The following is a 16,413-nucleotide window of genomic DNA, read 5'->3' on the forward strand; positions in this document are numbered from 1 at the left end:
ACCAAGAAAGAGGCAGGGACCACAACAATGCCACGTGTAACAGCAAGTGTGGTATAATGAGCAAAGCCAATAGAATCCGGAATAAGAATATTTTCAGATAGACAAAGAGGCACAGGAAAAGAAAAGACACAGAGACGGCATATGCGCATCGCCGGTGACTTCGAGAACAGCGTGGGAGCAAAAGCTGGAGCGGAAGGAAAGTTTGGCCGGCTGAGGTTAGATAACACGCCCACACAGGAGACACCTTCCCTGGCCGCATTTACAAGCAGTTCAGGGCTATGAGTGATCTTACAGCATCGGTTATACTGGTTTCCGCATAGGCCAGGGAAAAAAGAAAAAAAAAAAAAACAAACGATTTCACTGTCACTCAGACACAAGTGCTGTTCTCCAGAAAACCCAGTCACATCTTTGGCCAATATGCAATAGACAGGGTGAACCCTAACACATGGTTACTCTTTCCAAGACATCTGGATTTACTGACCTGCAGAATGCTAGAGAGGGTTAAGGGAGCCCAGCACAGACGCTCATGGGAGGACATATCCTCCAGCCTCGGAATCCTAGACACAGCCTGTCTAGAGCAGCCAGTGCCAATTCTTTTCTATCGGGCACCTCTACCAGTAACTGATACCTGAGTGTGTGCTTCTTTATTACATTAAAGACACAGTGACATACAGTGAGATAGTGTGTACGTCATAAAGCACAATTGAAAGCTCAAGGGACTGTCATGAGCACACTGCCCCGTACCTCAGGAGTACAAGCACCTTACTAGGGAGACCTCCGCTCCCGGGCGTGGCTCTTTTAGGTCAGTCATATTCATCAGTGAGCTCCTGCCTGTGTCTTTGAATCAAACCTAAATGATCATGAACCAATCACAGCCAAGAGGACAGTAAAATACAGACCCTTGTTCCCAATTTGTTGTGATTTTTATGTTTTTCCACATTGTGTTTTGAGCCATTTACCTCTTAAGCCTATATGATCAGTGCTTACCAACTCCACAAGAGTCCCCTTCAGAGGGAGGGTGAGATGCTGTTTACTCCCTAGAGCTGTAGGGGACCTGGTTCCTGTTCCTCATCAAACAGGTGACACTTGGTGACCATTCAAAGTCAGATCAGTGCCTTCTTCAAATTGAGCTCTGGTGACTTGTAGGACAGGAAGGATCCACTCATCGATGAGGCACTGGCTCCCTAGGGGTGGCCCAGGGCAAACAGCTCACCCATTGATTGCTCAAGGTTCACCAAAGCACACCAGCAACATGGCCTAGGGCTCTACTGTGGTGGGGAAGGACCAGGTCTTCGTCTTTTCACTCAGTGGCTTTCACATGTGAGTCCCACCCAACCTTGTCTGTCCCTAGCGCTGCCTGGCAAAGAGGGTGAGCAAGAGAGGAGCCAGGCTAACAGAGCCCCAATCCATCATCACCAGCTTCCACTAACATAGCAATATGAAGAGAGACGAGCCTGGTGCTCAGAGTGTGAGACGCAGGGTGGTAGCTTTGCTCTAAGTACCTCTGGGACACTCAGACAGGTTCTGGAGTTTGCCTGGATGAGCTTCGAACTCCAGCTCTGCCCCTCACTGTGACTTCTCAGATTAACTACAGATGATGTCTCTGCGTGCCTTCTGTCTGGAAGAGGGGCGCATGCATTTCTCCCCCACTGGCTCTGCTCTGTCCCTCTAACAACCTGACACCCACTTCTCTTCAGATGTCCCCAAAGAACAGCAGCTGCAGGCTGTGCAGGCGGCCATCCTGCTGCTGGCGGATGAAAACCGGGAGGCCCTGCAGACGCTCCTGTGCTTCCTCCACGACGTCGTGAACTTAGTGGAAGAGAATCAGATGACGCCCATGAACCTGGCCGTGTGTCTGGCCCCCTCCCTCTTTCACCTTAACTTACTGAAGAAAGACAGCTCGCCAAGGTGAGTTCTCCTCATCACTGTCAGCCGTTCCCAAACCAGGTCTCCCACCAAGGCCCATTCTCTTAAGAAGTAAAATTAAACGAAAGTGTTGTTTTAGGACAGTTTAGACAGAAGGCTTTCGGGGGGGTGGGGGGGGACAAGGCACACTCATTCCTGGGCTGGGTCGCGTAGCACTACTGAGGTAGCCCTGAATGACATCAGTAGCAATCCAGAAAGTCCAAAAAGTTTTGCTTTATTTTATTTGAGTGGGAAGGAGAAGGAACATACATAAAAAGAAATTTACAATCGTTGGTTTTAAAAGGCTATATTTAAAAAACAAGGCACGGGAACATGCAGTGGAGCAGTTTCAAAGGGAGAAAGAAACATAATTTTTCCATCTACAGATCTTCCTGTCTTTGTAATTTTCCATGGCTTTTGACTGTGAGTTGTGAGCCTGCCAGCCTGCCTCGGAGCATCTAAAAATGTGCGGTCATTGGTTTTTATTTGGAAAGGAGAAAGCCTGGGATCTGGGCAGCATCTGGGGATAAACAGCAAACAGATGGGACGGCCTGGGTATCCCAGCATACTGGGGATCTGCTTAGCACACTCACATTCGATTACAGGGTCATCCAAAAGAAATACGCCACCGGAAAGCCAGATCAGAAGGACCTCAGTGAAAATCTAGCAGCAGCCCAGGGGCTTGCCCACATGATCACAGAGTGCAACCGACTCTTTGAGGTGAGGCCGTGGAGCTAGCAGCAGGTTGGGAACGAGGGGATGGATGATCGCTCTCCATTTTCCGACGACAGCCATGTGCACTGTAGCTCTGGTCTCCGCCCCCAGGAGTTAGGAAGAGCTAGCTGTATAGTCCAGGCTTTGACAGCCACTGGCAGTTGGGGCTCATCACGACAATTTTTCATGCAGACAGTTGAATTGCCTTCCTCTGTCGGGCTTAAGGCCAGTTGGTCAGCTACATAACCTTTTATTTTTGCCTCAAGATGTGATTAGGGTCCTCCTCTGTCTCTCTGTCTCTCTTTCTCTGTGTATGTGTATGCACGTGCGCTTGAGTATGATTGAGTATTCCTTGTCACTAGGATAATTGACAGCCTATGATTGTAGCCGCACATGCATTCAAGAGGCAAGTGGGGACACCTGGCATGCTCTCTATGGCAACACCGGCCTTTGTCAGTGGGAGAGCTTGTACGGCAAATAGTGAAGGCATATCTGAGTCATAGCTGTGCTTTCCCTCCATGTCTCAGTGTGTGTGAAGGAGTGACACTGTCTGAGCCCACGCTTGCCAAAAGGAATAAAAAGCAAAGTGGAACACGTGATCAGGAAGGTTTCCCAGTGTTTGGGATAATAAACAACAGCTCACAAATCCTATTTGTGTTTCCTGACTTTCTTAGACCCTGGTCTAAGATGGCCCAGCCCATGCTCGCCCTTGACTGGAGAGGCATGACTCTGTCTCCTCTGGCAGCCTCAGAATCTCTTTAGCTCACTGCTTTGCTCTTCCGTGCATTTCCTGGCTCAGGTCCCACATGAGATGGTGGTCCAGTCTCGTAGCTCCTACTTGGAGGCTGAGATCCACGCACCCAGCCTGGAAGACTTGGGAACGCAGCTGGCAGAGAGCGGGGCAACTTTCCACACGTACCTGGAGCATCTTGTCCAAGGCCTCCAGAAAGAAGCTAGGGAGAAATTCAAAGGGTGGGTCACATGCTCCAGCCCCGACAACACAGACCTGGCTTTCAAAAAGGTAAGATTCGCTTCCGCTGCAGAATGTGTGCGTCACCGTGGGACTTAGCGCCTGCGCAAACGGCGAAGGTCCAGGTGCCGCTCTATTCGAAGGCCACCAACAGGACTCTCATCGGAGCCCAGCCTGTACCGAGGGCTGCTGGATCCCAGTCAGTCTCTGCCCCTTTTCTGTGATACTGGAAAAACAATGCCCAGCATTTTTCACTTGCAAAGAGGAGCATTCTAAGAGTGCCTGTCAGAGAAGGACTGCAAACATAGAAGTCAGGTGGATTAGAACATACCTGGCTCACGCCACTTGAGTGTGTTTGTGGCAGTGGCTGTTTTGATTATCATCCTTCTCCTCATCGGCCTGAGGACTGAAGTATTTGCATTTTAACTCTGGGTGCAGCATGACCGGCTCGCTTTATATAACCAGCGATGGTTCAGAAGGCCCCACACAGCAATATAAGGGTAGGTCTGGGTGGCCTCTAGTGATCTCTTCAGCCCTTGCCCATGTCTTTGCCAAGGTGGGGGACGGGAACCCTCTGAAGCTGTGGAAGGCGTCTGTGGAGGTGGAGGCACCACCGTCTGTGGTGTTGAATCGTGTGCTGAGGGAACGCCACCTGTGGGATGAGGACTTCGTGCAGTGGAAAGTTGTGGAAACTTTGGACAGGCAAACAGAAATCTACCAGTACGTGCTGAACAGTATGGCCCCGCATCCCTCCAGAGACTTCGTGGTTCTCAGGTAAGCCTGACTCCGTGGCATATGAGGTCCTGCTCCCAAGGCAAGATGAGAGCTGCCGACGGAAGCACTTCCCCCAGTCCTCCCAGCCTGCTCTGGGGCTCTAAGCTCCTCTCTGACTTCCGGCATCTTCACCCAATTTACAGCTCTGCCCAGGCTCTCTGATGGCCCCTCGCCTGTGGTACACACGGTTTATTAGGCCATGAATATCACATCCTCAGAGCAGAGGCCCCAGAATAGATGCTGTTTGTAGGGTTTGTCTGCCAAGTTATGCAAATAAAAGCCAATTGGCCTTTCTCCTGGTTTTGTCTTTCTCCCTGGGGAAAACAGGTTTTCATTTTGGAGAACTTGAAGATGGGAGTTGTGTGTGACCTCACACTTTCACAGTTAATTGCCATGCATGGCAGTTCCTGCTCAGCCCCCAAAGTCCCAATGTGCAGAGACACTGGACTTTCTATTAAAATTCAGTCCTGGCCAAGCCTCCTGAGCCATGTCTGCCATGGAAATATTGTTTCTGGTGGGTTTAGGGGTTAGTCCCAGAACCCTGCCCTTTGGCCTTGGAGTGGGATGCTCATCCAATCACAGGAAGTTTGCACAGCAGAAATGCAGTATTTCACCAGCAAGAGCAGGGATTGGGGAAGACTTAGGACCACAAACAAAATGTAATTAGAGCAATATATCCTTTTTATTAAAAAACACAAGTAAACAATTTCTTCTTTGGAGATCAGCAGTATAAGAGGATTCTCTAGTGAAATCCCCAAATGCATATTTGAAATAGTTGCCTTCTGAAGTGACCTCTGAGGGCAAACTAAAGCTCACTGGTCATGGGCCCTTTGTGCATTTGGTTTGGATCCTTTGGACCTTAATTTTGAAGTGTGCGTTTCTCCTAACCATCTGTGTGTATCCCAGCAACCTTGTCCTGATAGAGAACATAGACCATTAGCTGCAGTGGCCTCTGCCAGTTATTAGGGCATCCCTCATCTTGTGGCATTAAAATGGGACCCTGCAACTCACAAGCAGAAAGCGAGCTGTCCAGGACTGGAGCTGTGCAGATGGGGAGTCCCTGCACAGAACATTCCTCCTTCCGTCTCCAGTGACTCCACCAGCCTGCTACTTCCTGAAGATCATCCCGTCGTCCCTTATGCCAGTCACAGCTTCTGGCTCTGAGGGTGCCTGTAGCGGGCAGCAGCCGGCTGACCAATCATGGTCTCCTCTGAGAGTTTAGACTTCTGAGTGTGTGTGTGTGTGTGAAAGTGCATATGTGCGAGAGTATGTGTGCTTGAGTGTGCGTGAGAGAGGAAGTGTATGCGTGGGAGAGGGTGTGTGCACATGTGTGTGTGTGAGAATGTGTTCTGTGTGTGTGTGTGCTCATGCCTGCACATGTGTGCCTAGGCCAGAGGTCAGTCTTGGGTATTGTTCCTCGGGAGCCATCTACTTCATTATCTTTGAGGCAGGGTCTCTCTTTGGGACCTGAGGCTAGTAGGCTAAGCTGACTGGCTGGACAGGTCCAGGGAACATCTTGCCTCTACCTCCCCAGTGATGAGACTCCAAGTGTGTGCACCATCATGCCTGACTTTTTATGTCAGTGCTGGGGATTGAACTCAGTTCCCTACGCTTATGCTCCTTGGCCAACCCAGTTCTCTCCTCAGACCCTCTTTGTACTCTCCTGGGTCAAACTTACTTATCTCCTCTGCCCCGTCCCCTGGCCCCAGCTCTGCACAGAAGCACTGTGCACTTCCTTCACTGTCTGCAGGGTTCTTCTTAGACTTGCTTGTCTCTCCCCCTGGGTTGTAAGCATCTTCATGTCCTTACGGCTTCTCAGGCCCAGCACATAGAATGATTGAGTGAGTGCTGATTCTAAACGGTAGCCTTTTGATGATGGGTAGGGGATGGAGCCTCAGTTTGGGGTTCCAAACCCATGTCTGGGAGCTTCCACCCTCTAAGTAGGAGGCTGGTATCTGTGCTTTGAACCTCACTTTGTAAACTTCATACAAGCTCACAGAAACCATTAGCTTAATCCTCACACTGGAGCTATGGAGCCCAGGTTTAGGGCAGGAGGCTTAAGTGTGAGTTTAGCGTGTGCTTGGGGGTCTCCCGTCTCTCTTCCCACCACTCTGAAGCATGGCTTCTTTGGTTCCAGGACCTGGAAGACTGACTTGCCCAAAGGAATGTGCACCCTGATATCCCTGTCTGTGGAGCATGAAGAAGCCCAGCTGATGGGCGGCGTGCGGGCAGTGGTGATGGACTCTCAGTACCTGATAGAACCATGCGGTTCTGGCAAGTCCAGGCTGACCCACATCTGCAGGATAGACCTGAAGTAAGTGGTCACCCTGGGTGTTGGCAGTTCCCATGAGCCTCAGCTCACAGGGTATGTGCACCCAAACCCTGATTGTCCTTCTGATGCCTTCCTCCGCTAGTCTGTTTCTTCACCGCCATAAACCAGCTTCCAGAGAATCACACGCCCTAGTCTCTCACCTTCCCCTTTCCTAAAATGCTGACATTTGGCCTTTAGAATTTGCTCCTCTTTCTTTTCATTTTTTTCTAATTCATTCATGCCTTTCCACAAATATGTAATGGCGTGGTGTTTGTGGCATACACAAGGATGTTTTGACGTATGTCCATATGACAGAACCAGCAAGTCAAGCTATGAAAATATCCAGCAATGATCAAGAACAGTCTGTTCCCCCTAGAGTCACCCGTGTGGAATGGAATGGAATGATGGTCATTAGTGTCAGGGAACCAAGTGTTAGAGAGAAAACCAACAGAGGGTCCCAAAACACTTCTGCTTCTTCACTGGCACAGTGACGTTGTTGTTTTTTTTTTTTTTTTTTTTTTTTTTTTCCTTTGGTTTTTCGAGACAGGGTTTCTCTGTGGTTTTGGAGCCTGTCCTGGAACTAGCTCTTGTAGACCAGGCTGGTCTCGAACTTACAGAGATCCGCCTGCCTCTGCCTCCCGAGTGCTGGGATTAAAGGCGTGCATCACCACCGCCCGGCTCACAGTGACGTAACTATTAGTTCAAGCCACCTCTAATGCGTTTTAGAACAGGAGGGGTACACAAATCCCAGCAGACAAATTTAGTCAGCGGTCAAAGAACTGGAGACATGCCGGGCGGTGGTGGTGCACGCCTTTAATCCCAGCACTCGGGAGGCAGAGGCAGGCGGATCTCTGGGAGTTCGAGGCCAGCCTGGTCTACAAGAGCTAGTTCCGGGACAGGCACCAAAGCTACAGAGAAACCCTGTCTTGAAAAACCAAAAAAAAAGAATTGGAGACATCCCTACCGTGCGCTGATGACAGCACATGGGCACGCAGATCTTTAAATGCTTGATGAGAAAGGTAACCATAGCCATCGATTGCTTAGAACCTACAGCCCAGCTGAAATTTGCACCATGGGATCAACATTTACCTCCCCAACCCCAAGCCTTATAGTCTCGTAGTCTCCAGCCAGCACCATCCTTCCCTCTGATTCAGTGAGTTCCATCTTTTTAGACTCCATGTAGAAGTAAGAGCATGCAGTTCTGAGCCTTCTACACTTAGCCTATTATATTGAACATAGCGACGTTTATCAGCTTTGTCACTGTGGCCAAAATGACAGCATCTCCTTTTTCAAGACTAAAAATCATCAGATAGACAGACAGATGATAGGTAGGTAGATAGACAGACAGATGGATGTATGTACGCATGTATATGCCACGTTTGCTTTATCTACCCACTTGGCACTGCACACTTTGGTTAATTCCACATCCCAGCCCTTATGAGTAATTCTGCAATGAGCACGCATGTGGAGATGCTGACTGCATTCTCTCTGGATATGTACCCAGGAGCAGGGTCATCAGATCGCCTGGTAGCGTCCTTATTTTGGATTTTGAGGATACATATACAGAACACACCAGTACCTCAGGTTCAGTAAATATGAATTCTACTCTTTACTGTTTTTTAATTAATTTTATTCATGTGTACGTAATATATGCATGTGTACATGTTCATATGCACATGTGCCTATGTGGACACACGTGGTCAAGCAAAAGTCAGTTCTAAGTGTCTTCCTCAGTTGCTCCCTCTGGGCACCTGGGGTGGAGGGAAGCATCGTCTCTGACTGAACCTGACGCTCACTAATTGGCTAGACTGGCTGACCACCGAGCCTAAGAAACTCTGTTTCTTCTGAATTCTGCCTTTTTCATAAGTGCTGAGGTGACAACTGAGGCGCCTCAGGTTCCCACAGCAGGCTCTTGATCGGTTGAGACTTCTCGTGTTTCTTTTATGCCTGTACCCTCCACTGTTCCTAGTTTGAACTGAACACCACAAGGCATTTAATACTGAATTCTGTGCTTAGGTAGATATAAAATCAGTAGGGTTTTGTGGTTGATTTTGGTTTTTTGTTTGTTTGTTTGTTTGTTTTTGTTTTTGTTTTGAGACTGACTTTCACTGTGTAGCTCTGGCTGTCCTGGAACTCGCTCTGTAAACCAGGCTAGACTCGAACTCACAGGGATCCACCTGTCTCTGCCTTGATTGAGTGCTGGGATTAAAGGTGTGTGCTGCCACTGCCCAGCTTGTTGGTTTTTGGTGAATTCTACATTAAAACTGAGTCTTCCTGTTCCCTTTGAGAAGTTGGTACCATTCTGAAGAACTATAAAGACAGTGCTTGGTGACAAAATACTGAGTGGTGGACTGGGATCCTCAGACCCCTGAGGCCACAGAGCTGTTCCTAGGGTACTGATGACCCAAGCCTGAGAGGCAGCTCTATACCCTGGCAAGTTTCCCACTTCCTTCTGCTCTCTTCCCTCAGGGGTCACTCCCCAGAATGGTACAACAAAGGCTTCGGACACCTCTGTGCTGCTGAAGTCGCCAGAATTAGAAACTCCTTCCAGCCCCTCATTGCTGAGGGTCCAGAGACAAAAATCTGAGCTCTCCCCAGTGTGGCGTCAAACTCAGGGAACACGAAGAGGAATGAACGAACGCTCACGGTGTGTGGAGTGCACTGTCCCGTGGGAACCGGTGGCCACGGACCATATTCCTAACCTGCCTGGAGATGGCTAATCCTTACTAATATAATGTCTTGGACATTTATCTTTTGCTCAAAATTAAATGGGTTATTCCTTACGTATTGCCTAATTTGCTATTTAAAGGCTTCTAAGAAGCATTGTTTTAGCTGTAAATAAATGTACTGTAGCATTTGTATATGTGTGTGTACATCTCCCTTTGCTGTATATATGTAAAATACTGGTTTTGTATATAATTAAGTGTCTGACTCTGTGAGTCTCCTCACATGGCACTTCCCAGGTTGCTGGAGACCCTGTGTCCCTACTGTCCTGCCAGCCGAGCAGAACCTGCTGCCAATAACCAAAGCGTGAAATGGGTCCTCTGTCAGTCTGCCCATGCTTACCCAAAGATTAGCTAGCCAAAGAATAATAGCATTATAAGCCTCTTCCACGCACTGGCCTCTTATTTCTGATGTTTAAAAACTGGAGTGGGGTGTTGAGATAAATTGAGCAAAATAATATTTGCTTCTCTTTGACACAAAGCAGCAGGTAAGAGTTTGTCTCCAAATCCAAGGCTAGATTTTTGCATTGCCCTCTGTGCCCACTCTATGAAGTTTGAGTGGGATGTCAGGTGACCATTAAGAGTTGGCACCAGGGACTGAAACAGAACTGGTACCACCACTCCCTCCATAGGGGCGAACAGCAGAGCCTGTCCACAAAGCCAAAGGGAGCCCCATGTCCTCTGGAGACTCAGATAATTCTCATAATGCTGTTTAGTGACCTATTTGACCAGTGGCCTACATGGCCACAGTTATTCATGTTCTTGCACTGACCTTGACTCTGGACACCAGACAAAGAGAGACGATGGTCCATCAAGTGTCCAGGGTCAACACAGCTTCAGGGAATTCATAGTGTCCTATATATGATGCTCTTAAAAATCTAATCTATTAAAAATCTTGCAATCTGAAAGACAGGGTTTTAAACTAGCAGAAGACCAAAACTGTGTCATTAGTTTATTTGTACAAATTACAAGCAGATGTATCAATCCCATGTTTTTCCATTATCCCGCACCGGTGCCCGTGCATTTGACCCCAACCTTATTTATTATTGTACAGACTGAACAAACTGGTGTTCCTGAACCACGTGAGAATGGCTTTGCTATTTTTATTGTAATACAGCATCTATAGAGAGATAACTTATTATGTCTGCCTTCCAGGAGAAATTTTCTTAAGCTGTCTGGGCAGAGATTGATATCCTAATTCAGCAGCTGGTGTTGGAAGAAAAGCAAAAACAAATCTGTGCTTTCAGGGATGTTGTATGACATACAGTGATGCGGTGTTTTCTGTTAGCTGTGGTGTGCAATCGTTTGACTGGGAGGAATAAAGATGTTTTCTGCATGTTTGGTGTGGTACAAGGAAAAGCAGGGCAGGGATTTTGCATTCTCATGTCTACCTGGAAAAGAGTCGGCCAGACCACAGGTCGCCCACTGTCTGGGCAGTGCTCTATGGATTGGACAAATTCACTTCTGCCATTACGTCATGCATGCCATGCTGGATGGCTTTTTATGTATTGGCAAGATCGTCAGTGGGGCTTAGTCCGGCTCAACACTGTTCCTGCTCCAGCGATGGGTACTATGCATTTGAAAGCAGAATGGGCACCCCGGGATGAATGGCATTGTTTCCCAAGGAACATCCTTACTTAGCAAGCACTGGGAACCACCTAAGACCTTGTTAAAATGCTGGGATGCAGGCAGTCTGGGTGGGCCTGACATTCTGTATTCCTAATGAGCCCGTGGGATGCAGGTTGCTGTCTCAACGACACACTTTGAGAAACAAGGACCCAGGGAATGCTTAAAACTGAATAAAATGATATGATTGTATTTCTCACCCCTCTCTCTTCCAGCTAACCTGACTTTTGAATTTTATGCACATGCTAATCGCATCACCTCTGCTAACCACAAAGCGCCTCTTTCAAATAAAGGAAAAGGGAGGAGAGAAAAATGATGCATCAAGCTTGTTTGTCAAATACCACAGTATTTTATTCACTGTTATCTTGCCGATGGAAATAAAATATTTGCATTTAAATAGTATATTTATACCTCATGTATATTTTTACCTCAATTGTTGGTATCAATCATCAGTTGTAAATAATTGCCAAGGCAGATAAATTTATATACATTAAATATTTCCTATTTTCTATAAATTACATGTGGATTTTCATGATTCATTCTGTCAGCAGGAAGCATGCTTCACAAGGAATACTTCTCTAGAAGAGTTTTCCATGCGGTTGACTCCTTTGGCTCCAAACACAAGGATGTCAACAGACATCCACTGATAGGCTAGATGTTGAATGTCAGGGCTGGAGAGATGGCTCAATGGTTAGAGCACTGGCTGCTCTTCCAGAGGACCTGGGATGGGTTCCCAGCACCCACATGGTGGCTCTCAACTGCCTGGACCTCCAGGTGACCCAATGCCCACTTCTGGCTTCCAGAGGCACATAAACGCAGACAGACACATACACATTGAAAAAGGAGATGATCTGGGAAAAGCTGGGAAAGGAGAATGAGTACAATGAAAATATCAAAATATATTACATGAAAAAAATTGTAAAAATTAGTAAAATAATAATATAAATCTTTTTTAGAGACTAGGTATCTTGGTTCCAAGGCATCAAAGTAACATATATTTCAATGTTCTTTAATCTAGACTCGTTTGTTTTTGTGAGAGGACTTCCCTGCATAGCTGTGGCTGTCCTGGACCTAGACCAGACTGGCCTTGAACTCGAAGATCCTGCCTGCCTCTGCCTTATAAGTGCTGAGATTAAAAGCGTGCAATACTACCACCCAGCTTAATCTGAAGGTTATAAAACAAATGTTTTATTTTAATCAAATACTAAACTTATTGGTTATGTTTTACATTTGTTAAGTGGACAGGAAATGAAACATGCATAGTCACAAATGACTGAACTTTATACCTAGCTAATCCTTCAATAAATAAATTACTCTTAGCTAAGCAAGCATGCACTTCAGCCTGATTTACAGATTTCTTTGTATTTATTTTTAAATTAATGCATATGTGTGTGCCTTCATGAATTTATGTGCAAATTCCTGGGGTCCCCTAGAACTGGAGTTACAGACAGTTGTGAGCCTGGAAAGTAAACTGCAAGAGCAGGAAGCACTCTTAACCACGGGGCCATCTCTCCAGCCCTTCTACTCCAGGTTTTTAAAGTCACAACAGTGTAATGACATAGATCCCATAAAAACATAGGATTCCACCCCTGCCATCAGCCCCCAGATATATGCATTACTTAGAGGTTTTACCTCCATCAGGAAAGGAAGAATTCAAAGCCCGTTTTCATCTTCAGAGTGGAAAATGACAGCACAGACTGCTTCTCCCTCTCACAACCACTAGGGTATAAACAGTCACTGGGGACTAACCTCTTTCTAAACATGAACTCCTGAGGCATCAAACTGTCTTTTGATATTTGGTCACAAAACAAAACAAAACAAAAACAAAAAAAATCACTGACAGCCATGAGTTCTCGGGGATGGAATGCGAAGGATGAAAACAGGAACAACACCGCCCCCCATCCCCAGACCAAGTGGAATGTCACAAAAAATCGAAATGAGTGTGCACCACTGTGCAGCCAAGAAGAATAAAACCTGCCACTGAGTCACCATGGTGCTGGTGGAAAGCCACGGATCTGTACAGCTGCCATCAGAGAATCCCAGACACCAGGCCGTTCAGCAACTCTGGCTCCCATTCTCCTGTACCCAGCTGATGCTTCCCTTCCCAGTACTGTTACTGTAAATGCGAGGTAGTCTCCACACTGACTGGAGAAATCTGGTGTCTCCACACACCCCCCAGGATCCTTGGTCTTTATAATAAAAGAATTTAAGAATGAATTCAAGCAGTCACTTGAGGACACTTTAGAAAAACCCCAAGAAGGCAGCTATAAATCTCAGCAGCTGCCCTCCACCTGGGAGGTGAAGGTTGAAAGGTGAGAAGATGGAGGGAAAAAAAGAAAAAGAGCCATGGTTTTCTAAAGGTGGCTTGGAAGTCAGCCACTTGGCAGACAAGCAGCCACGTGGTGGGCGGGAGGTTTAAAGAAAAAGAAAAAAAAATGTACCAGAGAAAGCATATCTAGAAAGAAGAGTAAGAGAAGAGAAAGAGTTTTCCGAAGGGGAAGTCAGGGCAGGAACCTGGAGGCAGGAACTGAAGCAGAGGTCATGGAGAAGAAAACACTGCTCACTCGTTTGCTTTTCATGGCTTGTTCATCCTGCTTTTTTATAGTACCCAGGACCACCAACTCGGGGAGTGGCACCCCCCACAGTGGACTGAGCTGTTATGATTTTTCCTGCGGGTCCTGAGCAGGAAGAGGTCAGAGAGAGAAGGGGGGGGGGAGAAGTGGGGAGAGAGGCAGAAGCGAAGCTGCCTCTCGGAGAGAGAATGAAGGAAAGAGAGCGAGCTCAGGCCGGAAGCTGAAGATCAGCCTGCCTCAGCGGATGGGGGAGGGAGTGGGTGTGGCTTGTCTCTTGAAAAGATGAAAATCATAACATGAGCAATCCCATATCAATCACTGATCAAGACAGTGTGCCCACAGACTTGCCTACAGGCCAGCCTGATGGAGGCAGATTCTCAATTGAGTTCCCTCCTGCAGACAACCATAGCTTGTGGCAAGTTGACAAAAAGTAAAAACTATGATGAAACAAAAATAAAATCTAACCAGCACTTTGTCTAATGAGGAAGTGACCAAGAAGCAATAAAAATAATTAATGAGATAAAAACAGAGGAAAGAAACAGGCAGTGGAAAGTTCCAGTAACAGACAGGACAGGCAGGAGGGTGTGGTAAAGACCTATTCAGCATGCCTGTTACCTCAGCATTCATCCTGTATTGCTCTGGCATTGCTAAGATTACATGAATGAGAGGTGGCATTTAATCAATGTGCTGAGTACCCATCCCCTGTGGGGGAAAACAAAAGACAGCGGTTCAGGAAAATGGCTGCTCCTGAAAACTGTCCTTGTCCTCCAGCCAATCAGAAAGCAAGCAAAGTCATGAAGATGTCAGCAGGCGCCTCCCCCAGACCTTAACAGGAAATTATTCTGTCTAATGACCAAAGAACAATCCCTGACTGTTTTGGTTTTCTTGTTTGTTTGTTTGTTTTTGTTTTTCTAGACAGGGTTTCTCTGTGGCTTTGGAGTCCGTCCTGGAACTACTCTGTAGACCAGGCTGGTCTCGAACTCACAGAGATCCGCCTGCCTCTGCCTCCCGGAGTGCTGGGATTAAAGGCGTGTGCCACCACCGCCCGGCACCCTGACTGTTTTTAATTCAGAAGTTAAACCTCTCAGAACTCTGCAGCTGCTCTGGGGGTTCAAACACACATTTCCGCTGACCAGCTTGGATGTTTTCTTCTCTTACCTGAAATGTTGGGACATTCCACCTGAGATAACACAAGTGACCAGGAAAATGGAGGTCTCCTCTTGGGTTCTTAGCCTCATTTATAAAAGAGCTTAAAAAAGGACTCAGAAGGAAGCTCAAGAACAATTTAATTAGAATTACAAAAAAAAAAAAAAATACCCCAATCAAGCTGTAAATCTCAGCATAGCCTAAAGGAGGCTGAGGGAAAAAAAAAAAGCCACACCTTTTGACCTAGGCAAGGCGTGAGAGTGTGCATTCAGCAGGCCGCCACCGAGAGCTAGTTAGTAATCACCAAAAAGCCACAAGGCAAGGGAAGGAGCCTTGGAGAAAGAGTGAGGAATCCAAGTGTCAAGGTTTGCCCAGTATATATAGAGATTACATTTTTCTGAGTGAGTACTCACACAAACTGAGGCGTAACAGAAACATTGCGGTTCTATAAGCAGTCCACTGAGGCCAAGTGTCCTGGGAAGGAAGAGTATATTATCTCTGAGAAGGGATAATTATTCCTCCCATCACTTGAGTAAGGCTTAAGGCATAACGGCTTTCCCAGGCAATGGTCTGTTCCAGGTAACTGGCTAGCCCGGCTAGATTAAGGGGGAAGGAAGACAGTGACATGGTGACAAGGCTCAACACGTTGGAAGAAGACAAACACACTATGCGGGATAGAACTCACATTTGCTCAGAGGCCCCAAACCTGACCTAGGGTGCTGCTCACAGCCTGCCCTATCTTACCACTGACCTCAGGGTAGGAGTGGTTATCAGCAGTCGGATGGAAGGAGCCCAGGGGAACTCAAGCCCACGTGGATCTCAGGCCCAAGTACACCCCGTCTTCAGCATATGAGGCCTCATGTTCACCAGTTCACCTCTGGAGAAGACTGAGTTTCACCTATTTATCAGAGGGGTGTGGCTCACCTGACATAGATAATCACACAATAGGCCGGCGTTGACTCATTTCCCCAAATCTGGTTTATCTCACGGGAAACAGCACCGCATTGTTTCCCACAGGCGTGATTAAAGCAGCAGCCCCTCCAAGGGCCCTGGGAAGTGGGTGGTGCACATGGGCGTGGCTTGCCTGCCTGGCCAGTCTGGGATCCCGCGTTTTTAGCGAGGTCGGACAGGTTTCTCTGGAGTGTCCCTGCCCCGTGTTGCTCTCTGTTGCCGTGATGGACAGTGTGATTGATCAAAAGCTGCTTCAGGAGAAAAAGGTTTAATTACCTCACAGTTTACAGCCCGTCATCCAGGTAAGCCAAGGCAGGAACTCAAGGCAGGAGCGGGAAGCAGAGAACAGAGGGACTCCGTTTACTGGCTGGCTCTTTCTGGCTTGCTCAGACAGCCAAGGGACAGGGCCTCCCACAATGAGCTGGGCTCTCTCTATATCAATCAGCAATCAAGAAAATGCCCCACCAACATGTCCGTGGTCAATCCGGTGGAGACTGTTCTTCTGAGGTCCCTCTTCCCAGCTGACCTAGAATGCTTTCCTCGTCCCAGTCAGTCTCAATCAACGGACAAGCCGGGAAGCTGACTGATGACATTTTAATATGAATGAGCTGCTCATTTGCATAATTAAGCCCCCCCCCTTCGAAGGAAATCAGAGGCTTTGTCTCCTGCGACTTGGGTTTCTGGCGTCTGCAGGTAACTAGGAGCAATTTTCTGGAGGAA

General features: G+C 47.4%; 1 protein-coding gene across 5 annotated transcripts in view; it reads left to right on the forward strand.

Moving 5' to 3' along the window:
• Window positions 1-11,425, forward strand: part of Stard13 (StAR related lipid transfer domain containing 13) — a 207,328-nt gene extending 195,903 nt beyond the window's left edge. For all 5 annotated transcript variants that reach the window (XM_057764146.1, XM_057764149.1, XM_057764145.1 and 2 more), the window contains exons 9-14: window positions 1,698-1,908; window positions 2,511-2,625; window positions 3,419-3,640; window positions 4,146-4,363; window positions 6,501-6,677; window positions 9,144-11,425. In XM_057764146.1, the coding sequence (XP_057620129.1) occupies window positions 1,698-1,908; window positions 2,511-2,625; window positions 3,419-3,640; window positions 4,146-4,363; window positions 6,501-6,677; window positions 9,144-9,261 (1,061 nt within the window). In that variant the 3' untranslated portion in view covers window positions 9,262-11,425. The remainder of the gene's footprint in view (window positions 1-1,697; window positions 1,909-2,510; window positions 2,626-3,418; window positions 3,641-4,145; window positions 4,364-6,500; window positions 6,678-9,143) is intronic.
• The last annotated feature ends 4,988 nt before the right edge of the window (window positions 11,426-16,413 follow it).

Source organism: Chionomys nivalis, chromosome 3 (assembly GCF_950005125.1).
Source record: "Chionomys nivalis chromosome 3, mChiNiv1.1, whole genome shotgun sequence".
NCBI classification, from domain to species: Eukaryota; Metazoa; Chordata; class Mammalia; order Rodentia; family Cricetidae; genus Chionomys; species Chionomys nivalis.